Source organism: Paralichthys olivaceus, chromosome 18 (genome assembly GCF_024713975.1).
Source record: "Paralichthys olivaceus isolate ysfri-2021 chromosome 18, ASM2471397v2, whole genome shotgun sequence".
In the NCBI taxonomy this organism is placed as follows: Eukaryota; Metazoa; Chordata; class Actinopteri; order Pleuronectiformes; family Paralichthyidae; genus Paralichthys; species Paralichthys olivaceus.
In genome coordinates, this window is record NC_091110.1 from 3220205 (window position 1) to 3239237 (window position 19033).

The 19033-nt window shown below is 41.0% G+C and overlaps 2 protein-coding genes across 8 annotated transcripts in view; both read right to left on the reverse strand.

The window, feature by feature from the left end:
• Window positions 1-2610: 2610 nt before the first annotated feature.
• Window positions 2611-13171, reverse strand: ckmt2a (creatine kinase, mitochondrial 2a (sarcomeric)). Of its 2 annotated transcripts, none has more exons than XM_020081542.2 (10): window positions 12987-13171; window positions 10861-11049; window positions 7967-8165; window positions 7651-7746; window positions 7317-7538; window positions 4866-4951; window positions 4354-4477; window positions 3921-4055; window positions 3132-3257; window positions 2611-2976 (listed from the first exon to the last, which is right to left on the reverse strand). In XM_020081542.2, exons 2-10 carry the CDS (start codon window positions 11007-11009, stop codon window positions 2860-2862), a joined length of 1254 nt encoding a protein of 417 aa, XP_019937101.1. In that variant the 5' UTR covers window positions 11010-11049; window positions 12987-13171; the 3' UTR covers window positions 2611-2859. The 2 variants fall into 2 exon arrangements, with proteins under 2 accessions (XP_019937101.1, XP_069369929.1); XM_069513828.1 differs by lacking the exon at window positions 4866-4951 and adding an exon at window positions 6310-6395 and having other exon boundaries at window positions 12987-13116.
• A 1617-nt stretch (window positions 13172-14788) lies between these two features.
• The window catches only part of rasgrf2a (Ras protein-specific guanine nucleotide-releasing factor 2a), a 31053-nt gene continuing 26808 nt past the window's right edge, over window positions 14789-19033 (reverse strand). For 5 of the 6 annotated variants that reach the window (XM_020081619.2, XM_020081620.2, XM_069513831.1 and 2 more), the window contains 6 exons: window positions 17880-17964; window positions 17501-17698; window positions 17344-17423; window positions 17149-17266; window positions 16759-16827; window positions 14789-16648 (listed from right to left, as the gene is read on the reverse strand). In XM_020081619.2, the coding sequence (XP_019937178.1) occupies window positions 16553-16648; window positions 16759-16827; window positions 17149-17266; window positions 17344-17423; window positions 17501-17698; window positions 17880-17964 (646 nt within the window). In that variant the 3' untranslated portion in view covers window positions 14789-16552. The remainder of the gene's footprint in view (window positions 16649-16758; window positions 16828-17148; window positions 17267-17343; window positions 17424-17500; window positions 17699-17879; window positions 17965-19033) is intronic. The other variant, XM_069513832.1, reaches the window with a different exon arrangement.

Consider the following 19033-nt stretch of genomic DNA (forward strand, 5'->3'; position numbering starts at 1 on the left):
AAAATACACATGTAATAATATCGAAAAAAATAAGCAAAATTAAAAATCCATATACAGTTACCATCAGATGTGTTTATTTCTAAACTGCCCCACATCATCAAGATGACCCTGAAACTTTGTGCAGCATTGCCATCTAGTGGCTTTGGTGAGGTACTCAGGGTACCTTTCTTTCTGCCTTTAACCGGATTTAATCAAATGTCTCTTTGAAGAAGGATACATTCAAATATTTTATATGATGATTCCAGTCACCCCAACATTGAAACTGTCTGATAACCACAGCTAAAGCAACACTTAAACAAAACAAGTTCATACAGTCAAAGAAAACCATTGAAATATCCAAGACTCTGTTAAGTTTCTGAACAATCCATTAATTCCATACCACTGATGAACAGAATAATGAGGGGTAGACAGGGGCATCTTTACAAAAGAGGAAACATCCTTAAAGCAAAATGGCTTGAAAGCAGCAGGAAAGAAACAGCCGAGGTCCTAAAGGTCAAAATGGAATACAATCTAATAAATACAGACTAAAACTCAGTTCTACTCGCTAAATATTTAATCTAATGTTGAGAGAGTAAAAAGCCCAAGAACACACCCTCTCCCCTTTCAAATGTGGCCACATGAAAAAGAATCTATGTGGTCATCATAATGAAGAACCTGGTGGGATGGCTGGCTGTAATACTTGATGCACCCCCAACCTGCTCCAAACTCTAGGTAACTGGGTTTTTCCTTGGTACCACCCTCTTACTGGTTTTGCTCTATTTTCTGTTTGGACCAAGGTTCATTGATTCACAGTTTCTATACTACAAGTTATTTTCTATTTTGACTGCAGCAAAAAAAAACAGGTTCAGACTGAATGATACTGTGACAGGTTGAGAGGATCTCATTCGTTTTTGGAATGATCAGATCCATCGTTTGCATGTTTGGATAGCATGCACATAAATTGTCTTGTTTGTGCTGTAAATTGAAAATATAGGGAAAATAAATTCCATGATTTTGAGTTATATGCCATCATTAAACATTGTGTGTGAAGCTACAGTAAAATGAAGAGCTGTTTGGGCAATGATCCATATAAATCAGCACTGTATTTTTGTTTCATACAAAGTTAAGTGTCTTGTCTTTATGCTGAGCTGCTACAGTAAGAAAAAAGATGTGACCCTCATCATTACTCTTATGAGACACACAGTATGGTATTAGCCAATGAGAAAATCTATTTAAAGAAATCATGGTTGAACTTTTAGGTTCAGTTCTGTGAGTCTGCACTAATACAATCATTTACTAATATTCACCATAACATGGCAACGTGCCACACTCTCATAACGGGGCTACTATAACTATGCAGCTATGTATGAGAAAAAATGTCAACATAACTGCACTCTGAGCACTTGAGTCTACTTCTTAGTGAAAACCTTCCACATAACGATGAACTACATGATGGTCACCACTTGGAGACTTTTACAGTAAAGCGGCTGCATGGAAATAACAATAACAGTACACACATGGGCACAGTAGTGAAGTACCCATGTCAAAAAGAAATGAAAAAAATAGATAGATTAAAAAAGAAAATGCAATCAGAGCCTGAAAAGAAGGTGTTTCCAAGAAAAGAGTCTTGACGACAGCCCAAGGCCCAAGAGCATTGCGTTGCGTTAGTTCATGCAGGACTTGGAGTCATGTGCTCAGCTGTCAGCTACTGATAGGTTTAAGGGTGCTCGCCAGCCACCCACCAATCACAGCCCATGCTCACCAAAACGGTCTTTTTAAATACCACCTCATCCTCACTGATCCCTGCTCAGCTACACTGCCACCCACACCTGCTGCCGGCAACTTGCCTCCACCACCCCAGCCTCCACCTTTTAAGCACTGAGTCCAAACACGGTCGTGGTAAACGATATTCATTTTAAACAAACGTACATTACCTGCTACACCCAACAGGGGTTCTACATATGTTCCTTGTTTTATCTAAGCACCCTGCTCGGCTAATCCAGGGAACATCCAAAGAATGGAGCCTTCAGCACCAATCATAACTGTATCCCCATTTGCAACAAATGGGTAAATCATGACAAAGTGTTCCTGACTGAATTAGCTTTTCTGACCAAATTTGAAATGTGTGGGGTCAAATGTTTTTTACCCCAGTACCGTACCTTGAAGGTTATAGTAGTTTTCCCTAAAGGTTCAGTGTGTAGAATTAAGTAACATCTAGTGGTGAATTTGCATGTTGTTACACTTCACCTCATCCCTCTCTTCCAAACATGACAGAGAACCTGTGGAAACCTTCAGTTGTTTTAAAAACTCAAAAGTTTGTCCAGTTTGGACTACTGTAAAAACATGGCGGCCTCCGTAGAGTGGACCCACTCCAGATGTAAATATAACATATTTAAATATAAAGGGGCAAATTCAAGAGTAAATAAAACACTAATCCGTACAATTTATATGAAACACACAGGTGAAAACATCACTAGGGTTATTTCATATTGAATTTCTGCCAATAGATTGTTTCACTTAAATCTTACACACTGAACCTTTAAATAAATTGTCTCCATTCTCCTGGAAGAATGAAGGAGGATTTATGAGACAAACACATTAGATGAAGTAAGAGAAGTCAAAAATACAGTCTAATTTTTTAAATATTTTTGATTTTAATGAAAGTCAGGGTTACAATGAAGACCTTAACGTGAGGTAGAATTCCCCCTAACAGCAGATCATGTCTAGCATAAGACCACCCTAAAGATTTGTGGGAGGAGTAAGTAAGGACCTCCTCTGCAGCAGTGGACAGTTTTTATTCTGAGGTTTCTCCACAGGCTGAGTGTGGCAGGGAGCACCGAACAGAGCGCTGACCTCCATCTAACACAGTGAGTCCAGCTTTTATTTCCTAAACTGAGCAATGGGAGCTGGGACTTTGATGTCCTGGCCCTTCTCCAGCTTCTTCTCACACTCAATCAGGTAGTTGACCCCATCGACTAGCAGCTGGACCAGCTCCACCTGCAGACACACACACACAAAGTTCATTCTTACAGTAAACAGTGACTCCGATCGGCTTTTCATGAGTCTGATGATGGAAATGAAGTTCCTGAATAACATAAACAAATAAACAGCAGGAACAAAATATCTCTTAATGCAACATGACTGATCCTCACCTCAGATTTGCCCAGACGGTCGTTGTTGGATATGTCAAAGGTGTCTCCAGTAGCAGCCGTGTCCACCCCGCCTGTGCCTCTTTTCTGCAGCCGCAGGTTGTCGAGGATTTTGGAGAAACGTTGGTCCTGCACAGTGTTTTCAATCGTTTGTAACATGGTGCAGTAAATTGAAAGATTTCCAAGAGCAGAAGAACAAATAAAACTAATATGGATTTGACTTTGTAAACACATTGGTTTCATTACCATATAGTTAATTACATTTTAGTTTTTGGTTAAAGCTTTGGGCTAGAGTTATCCATTTAGGAGCTTTTGACTGTGTCATATGAGCTTCCTCTGCAGAATACATTTAAAGTCTGGTTTAATCTCTTCACACAAACATGAGTATGAAGTTGTCGGGGACATTTTTGGTGCAGTGGGACAGTGTATATGGGGGACTGATTCACAATTAACTACAATGTGTGTGTGTTAATGGTGAAGAGGAAACATGTGACCCACTGTAACAGTTCACTTGTTAGTAGGAGACATTTATTGTTAATTATAGTTTTAATGGAATTTAGTGACATTAAAACACAGAATATCACGAAACATCTTTAAATTTCTCAGAAAAATGTAACTTTTATAGCCTACTGCTCCATGAGAAATGCCCAAACTCCATCGCTGCAGACAACGAAATGAACCAGAGAGACTATTCTTGTCAATTTAGGTAAAGTTGCATCCTGTGTGTGTTCCTACAGAGTTGTGACTGTTACAGGACAGCTGGTGATTCATCTGAAAGTGTGCATGTATTACCTTGCTGAGTTTCGGCAAGCGTACGTGCACGCCCGCCCTCAGGCCGGTGCCCAGGTTGGAGGGACATGTGAGGATGTAGCCCAGATGCTCGTTCCACATGAACTCCCAGCCTCTCTCCTGGATAAGATGCTCCACCTATATGAGATGTGACATGCACAGAGTTGAGTGCACAGAGTCCCATGCTATGTATGTTTGCTGTCGAATGAAAACAATGCTCCAAACTATTATCTCCAAATTTGGCACATTTGAATTGTTGAAATCACAATGCTTCTTTATGGGCAGAAAAAAAGCTCCCTGACCTTATCTTACATTATTGCTGAAATTTTTTTTAAATTAAAATATGTTTGACAGCTACTTTTTACTTCAGGCTTTAATAAAGATTTTTGCAGCATTAAGCATTTTTCATCCTCTTTCTGTGTATGTTCCTCTCTACCTGTTTGAGTCCTCTGCAGAATCTCTCAAACACTCTCTTCATGTTGCCTCCCTTCTCCATGGAGATGACTCTGGTGTGGTCCTCCTCGTTCACCCAGATCAGGAAGGTCTTCTCATTGTTGTGCCTGCAGACATCCAGATATAGGAACTAAATAAAGAGCTCTCTGGGAAAATAGCTGCTTTCATTTCACATAGGTCATGAAGGAGCAGACTTTCTTATAGTCAGTCATATATCCATGCTGCTTGGAAACATGCTTCTACGGAGCTTTACATAATGTAGTAAGATATTTACAAAGTTGAACACATCACTGGCACGCAGGGGCATTGCAAGAGGGTAGGCAAAGCAGGCAATTGCCTGGTTCCCCAAACTAAGAGGGGGGCCCCAGGATCCCTTTTGCATGGGACCCCCAAAGTCCCTTCATACACTCCTGCTGGCATGAGTCAGCATGTGGAGGTTAGAGTGTAAATGGTGACACAGCAGACATGCAGGGAGGAGAGACAAACAGACCCTACCAGATGCCCCTGCCGTCTGGCCAGTCTCTGGCCATAAAGGCACAGGTCAACAGTGGAGAGACAGGCTTGTCAAACAGGAAGTGGTCCTGAGGGTTGGAGGGGTAGAGGGAGGCAGGTTGGGGGAGAAAACACAGGTAGGGGATGTTAAAGAGGAGTAGAAGGATTATTCTATAATTTGGTGGAGACAGCAGTGGTGGAAGAAGTACTCAAATACTTTACGAAGCAAATGTATCATTATGTAAATTATGTGTCAAAAATACTCCATTACCAGTAAAAGCCCTGCATAAAAAACTACAAGAAAAACTACATAAGCACTAAGATGTGAAAATTCAAGCTGTGGTTTGGTCCCTCTGACGTCTGTATTATCATACATGGCATGATTAAAGGATTAATGCTGAGTGAGCAATATGTTTAGGGGTTAAGGTTAAGGCTTAAGGGAAGTCTTTATTGTCCGCAAAGGACAATTTGGTTTGCAAACAGTTCTGACACAACCAACACACAACTCATACACATCATAAGAGTGCATGAAATACATATAATACACAAGAAGTCATCATGAAACAAGTTATATAACTGATTCAACAAGAAAATGATGGGAACATTTTCACGAGCGAAAACGAGACGTATATATAGGAACTCCAGATAAATCTGAGGAGTCATCTGGTGGTTGATTGAGAGGAAGAAGAAAAAACAATGGTCCTGATTTATGGTTTTGTTTTCATTTTTTGGACTTTTTCTTCAATCTTTGTTTTCTTAGTTGATATGTTGGAGCATTTGAATATTAACTGAAATTCACTATGGGTGTCACAGACATCTGACACATGAGCCCGACACTGCTGTTTGGGATCAGGATGTAAAATGGTTGGAGACATTGATTTCATCTTTCAATTTCAATGTGTTGTAGTTTAAAAACGTGTTGTTTTATCCACAACCTCAAAACTTCTTAAAATTAACTTGTACCTCAAAATTAAGGACTAGAATTAAGTTTCCTGATCATGGAATTTAATACTTGTACTTTTTGCTCCACAGTTTCTCTGATTTTACATACACAAACATCTGATCATCTCATGGAATATGATGCATTACTAAAGATTCAATGTTTTCTATTCTGAGGCTGATTGGACCTGTTCAGGGAAGAGTTGTGCAGAGCTCTACCGAGACATAAAAGCTCCTGAAATCTTGAAAAACATTTGTTGTTAACCTGCTTTTATTAGATATTTATCTGCATGTTGTCACATCAGAGTGCTTCTTCCTCCACCACTGGAAGAATCTAAAACTTCCTCTTACAGTGGAGAGGAGGAGAAATGAGTGACTGAGAGCACGTCACAGATCAGGAATTCTAAGACAGGGAAGGGCATGTGGGTCAGTAATGTTCAGGATGGGGATGCTTTAAACTGCATTTCCTTTCTTCACTGTGGATTTCACAGAACAACGTCAGCCTTACCAGATGCCCCTTGCGTCAGGCCAGTCCCGGGCCATGAAGGCCGAGGTGAGTAAGGGAGACACAGGCTTGTCGAACAGGAAGTGATCCTTATGTGGTCGCAGCGTGAAATGTTCAGAGCAGAAAGGTCAATAAAACCGAACCTACATTACCTCTGGGACTATGTGCATTTATAAACTTTCTATATCGCAAGCTGTGAATAATGTGACTTGAGCAGGAAAAAACTTGTGACTTAGTACAAATATCACTGACATTATCAGGGTGAACTTTTCAGACTTAGAGCAATGGTTGAGAAACTTTTGAAATACACTTATTAGCTTTCCTGCATGACTTAGATGAGTAGGTTGATACCACTCTCATATAAATCCTGAAATTGTCAAGCTACAGAAACAATATTTTCACCCCTCCAGGCTTGTTCAAGAGGGAAAATGTCCACAAAAAGGTTAAGTAACATGTGATGAGTGGTCAGACTTTTGAGGAAAAATAATAAGTCAAAGCAAGCTGTTACACTTCAGTCCACAGAGCAGTGCTAATGCAGGCAGAGGACGATACATTGAATCAAGCAACACTATGAGAAAAGTTAACATAGAGGAGATTCAGATCCTGCTGCTATTGAGCTGAAAATATTGTTTCTTCGGTACTCAATTTAGATCCTGATCCTTGCATGGCACAGACTCCCTGCAAATGCTCATATGTAAAGTTCCTGTGGTGGAAACGCAGCTTTGGACATGCCGCACTTTAAGGGATCACAAGCCCAAAAGGGTGAGAACCACTGAACTTTAACAGTTCAATTTGACAGTTTTTTATATGTAAAATTAAACCAAAACGTTTCTCCATCACACTCAATGTAAACAATGACACTTTGTAACTGATATCAATGTTCTGCTCTAATCAGCAATCAGCTCTAAAATGTATGAATCTCCAATTAAGACTCTGTGTGTTGTTCCAAGATCTCAGGGACAAGGGAAATTATTTTCTTGCTCCTTTGAATAAGCCAAGATGAAACTCACGTCAATGAGCTGCTGCTGCTCGCGATCCGTCATATCCCCCAGGCTGTAATAATGTCCGGCCAGGTCATCCTTCAGGCCGGCCAGGGCCGTGACAACCACCCGCTCTACCTCGCGACGCTCAGCCCTGGAACAGGCCGGGGGGAGGCTCAGCCCGCGGATACTACGGCCGGTCCTTACACGGGATGAAAGGACATAATTATCATCAAACACGCCGTTGGTTATCTGGAAAGGAGAAAAGAAAATATGAAAGACTGTTAAAGAAAATATTTTATAGGTTTAGGAAATGTATGGATGCAGGGGTAAAGGAGTGGTGGGGGTGTTATGCTGGAATCACCTTGGAGGCTTCCAGATCAGTGGGGTGTATCATGGTTCTGGGGTCGTAGCCGTTGTGCCTGTCTTTAATGATGGGGTCGAAGAGCTCAGCAAACACCTGCAGGGAACAGTTAACAAAGTCAAGTGAGAGAGAGAGTGTGTGTGTGTGTGTGTGTGTGTGTGTGTGTGGAAATAATGAGTTTTAAAGTCGAAGTATCTTTGGAAAAAAAGGTATTTCCAAGATTAAAAAGTCACTTTAAGCTCTACTTTAAATTTTGCAGTCATTCATTGATTAAAAGATTGATAGAAAACAAACTTTGACCTTTGACCTCTCTTACCTCATAACTTTCCTCGTCACCAGCCACACACCCCACCGTCTTGATGAAAGGGTGCCCGGGGTTGTCCACTCCAGTTTGGATGGACTGGTCCAGGGTCCAGTTGTTGGGGGTGACCTTGTCCCTCAGTCTGGCATAAATGGCTGGAGTCAGAGCGGAGGCCATGCAGTTGTTGTGTTTCCTCAGGTCAGGGTAGTCAGAGCTACAGGGGAGGAATTAAACAAGACGTTGTGCTTTCAAAGCAGATCTTGGACTGGGTGTAGACTGGGTGTAGAAAGAGTTTCTACACCCAGTCCATCAAACATCACATGCTAAAAACCATCTCTCCGATCCCATCCTGGCATCCAGTTTGAAACACACAGTAAGACAGTAAGGCGCTCTCACAATGTCACTATCATGAAAAGTAAATTCTGACATCCTTTGGAGAAGGTGAGCCCAGGACTATGTCAGACCTCAGACACACAGAAACCAGTCAGTGCTCCCAATCTGAAAAGAATTGTTACTTAATTTATAATTAGTCAGCTGATATAAAATTAGTTGGAAACTAGATAATCTTTAAAATGTTCATATTTTTAATATTTTTAATAATATATACCAAAACAGTAATCGGTTCAATGCAAATAATTGCTAGTTTTTACAGTTTTCAGAGAAAGCAAAACTAGCATTATTGGTGTTTTGACCGCTAATCACTCAACATAAGCAATTTAAATACATGAATGGACCCTCTTGTGTGACATTTTATTGTACAGAAGCCCTATTGATTATGTTAGCAGCCTTAAATGACCTCTATGATGGAGTTTTCTGCATGTTCACAAATTCAAATGTACAAAAACCATATGAACTAAATAAAAAAGTTTATGTGGATCTGACACAGGCTTAACACCAAAGCCACAAACTGGAGGACTGACGATCAGTCACAGGTGATGTTCTTCTATTTACTATCTATCAGTGTGTAGACCTGGATGATGGGGGGTTAACCTGGGTTTTTGGGGGGAGAGAGAGGCTGTGAGTGTGCGAGAGAGAGGGAGGGTGAGAGAGAGTGAGTCAAAGGTAACGCAGATGAAACCCGAGAGCTTTGGTGATACCACAGGATGGTGCCAACGTGGCTCCTGTGACCTTTTCATACTCATTGGAAATGTGCTTACATGAACCGCACTGTCAGTGGGCCTCAAAACACATCTGTTGATTCTGTACACTTTTACTTTTAAAAAACACACAAATGAGCTCATGAAGTATTTCTACTGATGTCGCCTCAGTTGCCTCTTTAGTGCAAACATAAAGCAGTGAGTCACAGTCTGAAATATGCAAGTGATGTGAAGCACGTAGTCAGTGTCTGTGTTGTCAGGGCAGATAATAACAGAGCTTGGACCACTCACTGACTCATCAAGGTCGTCCATCCACTGGAATTTGAGAAAAACCCAGAGAATGAAGCCTCTTTCTGTTCTCTGCCCAGTGGCGGATCAAGGACTTTTATAAACCAGTGGCCAAAGGGGCCACAACTTATTATATGTCCAACATCCAGGCACCAATTCCTGATTCAGTATGGTGCAAATTTATGTCATATCTTGTTTATTGTTCGCACTGTATTGTTGAGCAAAGCCACACATCATTGAATTGCTTGGAAAATTAACAATATAAAGGCCCTACTAGGAGATTTTAATGAAACAGTCTCATTTTAATATTGTTTCCTATGACCTCCGATAAATGAGACAATCAGGGAGAAAAAATCCTTTTTCTATAAATTATTCTTAATGTCTGTTGTCAGGTGGAGCAACTATTTACAGCAGTGAGACTCCATGTCTCTTACAAACAAGATGGATGAGATCCCAATGAGAATTACAACACATTACATCATCACTACGCATCCTGCAAACGGATGTGTGTAATGTTGTGGTTTGAGTTTCCAGCCAACTTTAAGCCCCGATACATTGAGTGAGTTCGTAATGTCTCAGGTGGTATGTTCCATTTACCCACAATAAGAAGAGGGGGAACACATTCAATACTCAATGGGTATGTTGGTGCTAATATTGTTAGAAGATCGCCCATTTGTCAGTAAATGGAGATTCCTGGGCCCACTTTGGTACGTGTGCCCAGGAATCTCTCTCTCATTCTGCATTTGGAGCAGAGAGACATAGGTCTGAGAAGAGGACGTAAACTGATGCAGTCCTTGTTTCATGTTACATCATTACAGGAAAAACATCCAAAGAGAGTTGCGGTGTCGCACTGTTTTCTTGGTGTGTGTCCTGAACTTGCTACATAAGTGTTTTTTTTCCCACTACTTAAAGGTCCAGTGTGTAACATTTAGGTGAAAGGGAACTATTGGCAGATATTTAATGTAGAATAATCCTCATGATGTTTTCTCTAGTTCATTTCATCTAAGTTGTATGAAGTGTAGTTTTCTTGACCCCAGAAAAGACCCTTTATATTCAAATACTTTATATTTACATGGAGGGGGTCCTCTCTATGGAGGTAGCCATGTTTTTTACATTAGTCCAGACTGGACAAACTAAACACCTTTTGAGTTTTTATGACAACTGAAGTTTACCACAGGTTCTTTTTCATGTTTGGAAGGAGAGGGTGAGGTGAGGAGTGTTCAACTTCAACATGCAATTTCAACACTAGATATCAAAAAATTCTACACACTGTACCTTTAAATAAATGCCCATGTTGTCCACAGAGGTGCCAAAATCAACAACAATTAGTTCGGTGTAGAAGCTTTAACAAAGTGTCATCTATTGTATAGTACTGTTAGTAAGTGAAGTAAGACTACTGACAGGACACTGGCACCTCAGGGACCAATTAGATTCATGCTGGGGCAAGCCCCCCCCCCCCGGCCCTGTCCTGGAATCAGCCCCTGCCTCGGTCACACTGTATCTGTTGCCTTCATTCTGTCTTACCTGGGAGGATACAGCTTCTTCCTCGCCTCGGCAGCAAGAGAACTGTTTTCACTCAACAAGAAGCCAGTCGCCAACGTTCCCGCGCCCAAGCTGGCCAACAGCACGGCCGTGTTGCGGCCAGAGATCATACGTGTGAAAGAGCTCGCCATCTCTCTGCTCGTTTTTCAGACTCTGTCAGTAGCAAAAGAGCTGCAGAGAAAGAGAGTCAGTGTATTGTTAAACTCTTCAAATATGATGTACTGTATGCAGAACAAGGAAAACAGTGTGGAAGTTTATGCTACAGCATAAGAAGCAGATTAGAAGGATTGACTGAAGCCTTTTCATTCATGCTTCAGAGTCACGGGGTTACATCTGCAGCTACCAGCCAACTGGCCACGTCCAATCATATTCGTGTGGGTGTACAGCAAAATCTTTATATTTTCACTATGTCACACCACTACAAATTATTTTTTAGAACCGTTGATTCATTTTTGTCTGTCATTATACAGTTCCGTGTTATGCTTCCTGAATGCTAATCATTAATTGTAGCTTCCATGTTGCATTGCAGTGGCATTAACACATTTCAACATATAGAACACCAAGCATGCAAAGTGCACTTCCCAGGTCGTAACCACAAGCTCACAGCTTCCATCTCCAGACAATATGGCCAACTGCTGCTGAGACGACCCCCCCCCAGGTACAGGTTTTTGTACGATACATTAACAAGATTAGAGGACAGGAACGTGGCAGATGCTCTTAGCCTCTTAGCATTATCACAGACTCACAGTCCCAAAGAATGGCAGGTTTCATATGACCACTTACACTTCAGTCATTACTAATACCCAAAGAAGTTTCAGAGGGAGGAAAGAGGAGGCAGCTCTCATCTAGAAATTAGACCATAATCTCTGAGTCCATAAAAACTGATTAAAAATGATACATGTGATTAGTTTTTATGAAACTTGTGACTGGAAGGTCATCTTCCAGCTCGTCCTTCACAGAGACCATGCGACTGTGTCTTAATATAGAGGGAAGCTGTGAAGACGTCATTACTCCTGTTAATCCTGGTCAGAGGTGAGACAATCAGTTTCCTGCACTGCTAAGTGAGGTGAAACGCATTCACCCAGTAATTCATGTGATTGTTTTATTTACTGACTCTTTATCCCCCCCCGCCCTACTCTTTTTCCTGTCTCAGTCTGTGGAGGTGAAGCACTCTGGACTCTTTGGGTGAATGATAATATTATTTATAGATCACTGGAGGGCAGTTGTGCTGCCAGGATCCACTGCCAAGACCAAAACCGTCTCTGGCTCATGACTCTGTGACATTCAGAACTGAACACAAGACCGGACCCTCATGAGGCCAAGTCAACTGGACAGAGGGATGGAAACGGGGAAGGAGGCAGAGAACATGGAACAGCAGAGATGGTAATAAAAAAAATATAGGATAAAGAGAATTATCTCCATCTCTTTGTAGACATTGTTATGTAAGTTGCAACAGGAGACATCATCCCTGGCTGCGTGATACATGTGTCCTCTGGCGGTAAAGCCCCGACTGCTAAATGACACAGTGGATCATATGGTCTTATGGTCAGGATTACACCAAAACCACCAGACTCAGCCTCGCCTCCCCCTGATCAGTGTGACCTTTTAACTCCCAGGGAGGTGGGGTGGGGGTTTGGGGGGGGGGGGGGGGGGGGGGGGGGGGTTTACGTGCCGGACAGGACGTAAGACCAGCCTCGTCCTCTCCAAAGGACACGGATGAGTTAACAACGCCTATTTAAAATGATTAAGATTCAAAGAGGAAAGGGAAAGATTTTCATAGTAACTGTGAAAGAAAAGAAAAATATGTGTATATACACATATATATTTTTATATACTTTTTTCTTTCTTGCTTCACACTACAACATGTATTTGTATTTTCACAGCTACATATCAAGTCATCATCACATGCCTCTATCTTCGATCCACCTTTGACATCTTAAACATAGTAACATCACAAGCATACAAAGATATCTAAAATAATTTAAATACAGCCTATATCTTCTTTGATGCATAATCTACAGCTGATTTCAGACAATTTGAGATGTACTTGTAAGTACAGGAAGCTAATTAAGTGTCTGTGAGAGAAATAAGAAAAGAAGGTACGGTACCTGTGGAGAAGTTGCTCTGACTGAAGGTCTCTTGTTAAAGAGCTTTTCACGCTCCACTCACTGGGGGCTCCACCCCCTCATGCAGGATTAAAAACTAGAGGCCAATCATAAGTTCAGAAACACGCAGTTATAAACCAATAGAGGGCCGCAGACATGAGGCCTGCAACAGCCCAGGCCGCTCATGTTGAGCCATGACCACCAAGGGTCCGATATCACTCTCCAGTTTGACCTTGATTATTTCAGCTGATGCCGCTCACACATACACATGATCTCCCTCCTACTTCTCCACTTCTTACAGTTCCTGTTCTCCCCTGTGACCCTGACACCTACACACACACACACACACACACACACACACACACACACACACACACACACACACACACACACACACACACACAGCAACTTCAGAAAACACATGCAAATATAAAAGAAGGTAAACTGTTTTCATCAATTTGGCAACAAAAGTGATATTTAAAGTGCTGGAAAATATAGAAAACACATGTAAATGCAAAGAATGTTAAGTAAGATAAACCACAATCAAATAGAACTGGGTTACAAACAAAGCAAGTTTCCAGGGGTTTGAGGTTTATGGAGTTATTGATGTTGACAAACCATGAGTGGTAATTACAGCTTGATTCAGGATTCTTATTGTGATATTCAGACATTAGTTGTCTACCAATCAACTAGCCCTGGCCTTGGTAGCCCCATAGTCATTGTTAGCTCATCTCCCAACAGGAACCAAACCAGGGCAAAAATAACATGGATGTCTGTGTGTTTATTTTTCAGTGTCCTCTTGAAATGTCTATTGGAATTCACCAGCACCAAACTTCAACATGCTGTAGATCCGGGGGCTCAAACTCAATTTACCTGGGGGCCGCTGGAGGTAGAGTCTCGGTGAGGCTGGGCTGCATCAAGTACTCCACAAAAAAAGGGTTTAAGGCATTCCAAAATGTACAACTTACCCAATCTACTCAATCTTTATGATGAAAAGTTCTTCAACATGAACGGTTCTTCAGAACGGAATCACGTTTCAAACAAGTGACTAACGCTGCTAATTCGCTTTGGCTAACTTGACAACAAACTCCACCGGAAGATGTCAGGGCAACTGACTAGACAAAAAGGTGTGTTTGAGAAAAACGAGCTGGCCGCACTAACACTATACTTTGATGTCAAGTAGGGGGCCACAAAATATTGTCCAGCGGGCCAAAATTGGTCCGCGAGTTTGAGACCCCTGCTGTAGATGGATCGCGAATCATAGATCATGATGGTGGATCCTGATCCTAAGGGTGGAATGTTGATTGTGATAGTTGAGCCGGCTGTTAGTGGATCATGATCGTGGATTAAGATTACAACTAGATTTCTTATGTATGCAACATGCCTACTCACATATACAAATACTATTGGACATAACTCTGTCATTACAATTGGCAGTACTACTCCCTCCCACCTTGCTAAGCCCCATGAGGCAAATTGTTTCCCACGATTGCAATTGTTTGTTGGGTTGTTTTCAGTGTCTGGTTGTGTGTTCTGTGTTAAGTCGTTTTTACTGGGTTGTGTTTCCTCAGTTTGGTTGTGTTTCCCACAATTGCAAGTTTTTTGGTTTGTTTGTTTGTTTGGATGTTCCCTGTGTTTGGTTGTGTTTCCCACAATAGCAAGTTTATTTATTTGAGTTTTTTTGTTTGTTTGGTTATGTTTCCATGTTAAGTAGTTTTTTTCTGTGTTTGGTTGTGAAGCACATTTCCTTTGTTGATAACTTGGTGTCTCCACTAATTTTATTAGGACAACAATTCGCAACTGTATTAAAATTCAAATTTTGCCTTTATTTTTAAGCCTGGAGTGTGTAAATGTCTTTACATTACACATGGAAAAGAATGAGAAAAGACAACAGCAGTAGAATTTCAAAGAATACAGTGGTGTAAGAAATCAAGGGTCTTGTACATTAAAGGGTTTGAAGATTCCTGACATCAGGAACAGAAAAAAAATATGATGAACCTATTAGAACTCTGTTACAGTCTCCTACCAGGAGGACAGTAATCTGAAGGGAAGAGGGGAGAACATGCTATATTCATGCTAGAAACAAGTTTAGAGTCTAAAGACTTTCATTAAAAATCAATAGTTAGACATTACTATTTAACTAATAAGACAACAACGTTTAAAATATGATTAAATGATCACATGACAAGGAACTAATAATAACAGTGATACATATAAAATAAATTTAGTTGTTGGGTTTTGTAGAATGTCAGAAACCTTTAGAGCAGACATGAAGACTCTTTCTGTACAAAATGACTAATATAAGAAGAACAGACATGATTGGAAGCCATTGATATGTTTTTGACTGTCAAGCTGAATAACAATGTGTTCTATCAGTGAAAAGCATATTTTCAGTTTCGGAATGTTTTTAAGCAATTTTTGCTTTAACATGCAACAGAATATAAACTGGAACAACACAAAAAATTGTGTTAACAAATGATGAAGATATAAAAATGTTGGAATGAAGCCAAAGTCAACATCTCCTGTGACTCTGAGCATCAACACTAACAGACATACGAGCCAGTACAAATACAGGTAGATTAAATATTTGAACTGTACTCTGTACAGCTGTTTAGATAACCCTTCACACAACAGGCGGGACTAACAAGTGACAGACTCAGCCAAGGACCCAGACTCTCAGATCCCCACAACCCCTTGTTGAAGACATTTGGGTATCAAACTTTTGAAGTTTTAAGACTATTATTATTTCTCTATTAAAGCTCCCAGGAACAGCATTGCTCTGTGGGGAAATGTTTGCATGGTGTCAACAATAAAAATAGCAGAATATGTGATACAAAATAGATTTAAAAAATGACCTAATTTCCCCAAATACGGGACAGAATTAAAAATAAAAGGTGGGTTATGGAAGATATTCTTTAGGAAAATTCTAAAGGATATGCCTGGAACACAGCCCTCTACTGACAATTTTGCACTATGGGTTGTGTCTCTAAAGGCTGGTGTCATGTATTTTGTTGCAATAGAGAAAATAAAAGAAATGACCACAACATACGTTTACATCCCGTGCAGCTGCTGAGCTCCCGTAGTGCATCTTGGAAAAGGATTTTGGAAGCAACAAGTGGGGCCTTGTAATATACCAGCATATAGACATTGCACCAGTCACACAGAGACGGTTAGTACGGGCCCAGCAGCTCACTTTGTCCTTCAAGCAGGTTAATCCGGCCATGATCAAACGAACAATACAAAACTCGTCCGACAGTGTTTATGTGCTAGACTACAGAGGCAGATTGTTTGGTATGTACAGTGTGTAGCAGCAATTGGGTACTTTCTAGTGCCACGTAGCTAACATGTTGTGTCTACAGTCATTACTGTATGATTGTATGGCAGAGTTGTGTATGTTTCACAGTCCGTTCTGTTTACTAAATATACACATCAGATATTCATACAACAAGGCACATTTTCTCCTGAGTTTCCTAAGCACGATAACTGGCAGTGTTTCCTGCTTTATCTCGAGTTGTTGGCCTGTGTTTACACTGGAAAACATGGTTGTTTGTGTGTATTTAAAGTTGTAACTAGCCAGGTGGTACCCGGGGTTCAATCTTCAGTGACAGCTCATAGAGGGTATCTTCATCCATCACTAGCGTCTTATCAAGGAGGAACTGAGTCACCTAGGGTTGGGAGGACGGAGGAGACAGTAAAAACCCAATCATTCATTCCACCAAAAAAAAAAGTTCGTAATGTTAAAGGGCAGTGGTTTCAAAGGTATTTTTGGACGCACCTTGGGTTGGTGCTCTATCCTGTAAGGTGCTTGCTGGAACTGACGAATCTCCCGGATGATATGAGAAATCTGAGAGGGCAGAGGAAGTTGTCAGTCAACAGGTTAAGATGAAGCTTTAGAATAACAGGCTTCATATTGTTCAGTATTGCAGGGTAGAAGTAGCTGATCCTAAAAGCTTCACAGACAAACTACTCTCTCTGAACACAGTAACACCATGAAAAACATATATTTATCACCCTGTTTGGATGCTCAGCTCACATAGTTGTGTATATAGAAAAGGAGGATGGACCTTTTTTGTGATTTTTGTCCCTGGTATTTTTATGGTTTTGGAAAAGCAAAACACTGTGTGCTGTGCTCACTGCTTCAACATGTGTAGAAGAATACTGTTACCATCCTCATCTTGGAGAAGTTGACCAGGCCCTCCTCAGTGAAGTTGGGTGTTCCTTCCTCAATGAAAGCCAGGTCAGTCAGGTACATGCCCAGGTACGGCACACATGGTGGGTTACAGCTACAAACACACACATACAAACATTAGACTGGATTTACACATATAACAATGTGCCTCTGAGAATTAGCTGGATTTACTTTTTCAGAGTCTCTCTGAGATTCTTGAACCTCCCCTCTGATGACACTGTCTTCTGCAGCCTGTCCATCAGCGCCTTCGTCTAGAAAGCACAAATTGACAAAATTATACAAAAAATAATGTGAATGGATAACCGCTATTTAATAAGGAGATATCAACCTGTTTGCAGACTTTGGCCCAGGTCTTCTTCAGCCTGTAGATGGCACTGCGGTTGAGAGCAGAGGTGATCTCCAGCACGCCGTTGTAGTTGTTGAGGCAGCGACAGATATCGGCCACCGCCAGCCATTTTTCTATGGAGCTTGCCCTGGAGCCCACGTCAGTGTGGGTCATGATCTGAGACGCCACCAGGTTGCTCATCTGTAGAGAGAGGGACACTTAATATGTTTAATGTGACGTCAAAAGAAAAGGACCACCTTGGGAATATGGTGTATATATACCTCAGTATAAATGAAACTGCAAAGCTTATGATAGCTTTTATGTCTAATGAATATAACATCATATCCAGGTTACACTCAGTGGGAGCAACACAAAGTCTTACATCATTAAAGTGCTGGCTGGTCTTCATGATGTACGGAGTCCTCTCAGTTTTGTCGATCTTCATCCAGCCCTGACCGAGGAACTCCCTGCAGGAGGGGAAACAGACAGCATCGTACACACACGTCAGGATTCTGCCCCTGACTGGAACTTTGGAGGGACTTGATTTGTCTTGTGAATCTTTTAGTTGGACTTTTCGTATCTATAGACTCGGCGAACCTTTTGATATTAGGTTTGGAGTTTAGGGTTAGACTTGTTACTTTCCTTGTGTTTAGTTTTTTGATTTGGATTTATATCTCAGTTATTTGTATTTTGTTTGTAAGTTCCTGTTTTACTTCTAAAATTCTATTTGTGTATCCATGTGGAACAGCAACTGAGAAAGTCAGCAGAGGTCTTGATAAACGAGTTGCTGACGTCATCTGTTAAAAAAGAATTACCGTAATTTTACCTCTACATAGTAGCTTTTAATGTAAGTTTCTCAAATGTTACACTTCTGTCCATCTCTCACAAGCACAAACACTACTTTTTTAGCAAATTCATGATTATTGTGCACATTTTAAATTGTTTATAAGCCTGTCACACCTGATCCTTACAAATATTATATTAAAAAAAAAGTATTATCAAAGATGTTATAACACATTTTGTTACACATTCCGACTTAAGAGCACATGAACACGCCGAAGTCAAAACAAGTTCACAAATGGAGCTACGCCTGCGAGCTAGTTCAGGCAGCCAACTTCAGCTGTGCTGCTTTAATCATACACCTTGAGACATACAGTACCTCATGTGACATACCTCACTCTCCACAATCATCTATAACACCCACCCACCTTATCAGGCGGTCTATCTATGCAGATAAATTTCTCATCTCTCCCTTTGCTTGCCCTCGCTGCTGCATCAGAGTTACTGTCAGTTGCTTCAGCCCCTCCACCACCCCAGCATCCACCTGTCGGCTCTGACGGGGGATTAGATCATATCTATGTGATCATATCGGTTCTACTGTTGCACTAAACATTTGAGGAGCATGTGGATGCAGTTTGTCTCTGAGCTTCCCAGTTGTCGTTGTTGTTTCATCTGTAGTTTCCCTGTTTTCTGTTGAACCCCAAAGTTTGTATGGTTCTCTTGTTAAGTTTTATCACTTTACTTCTTGAGTTATTG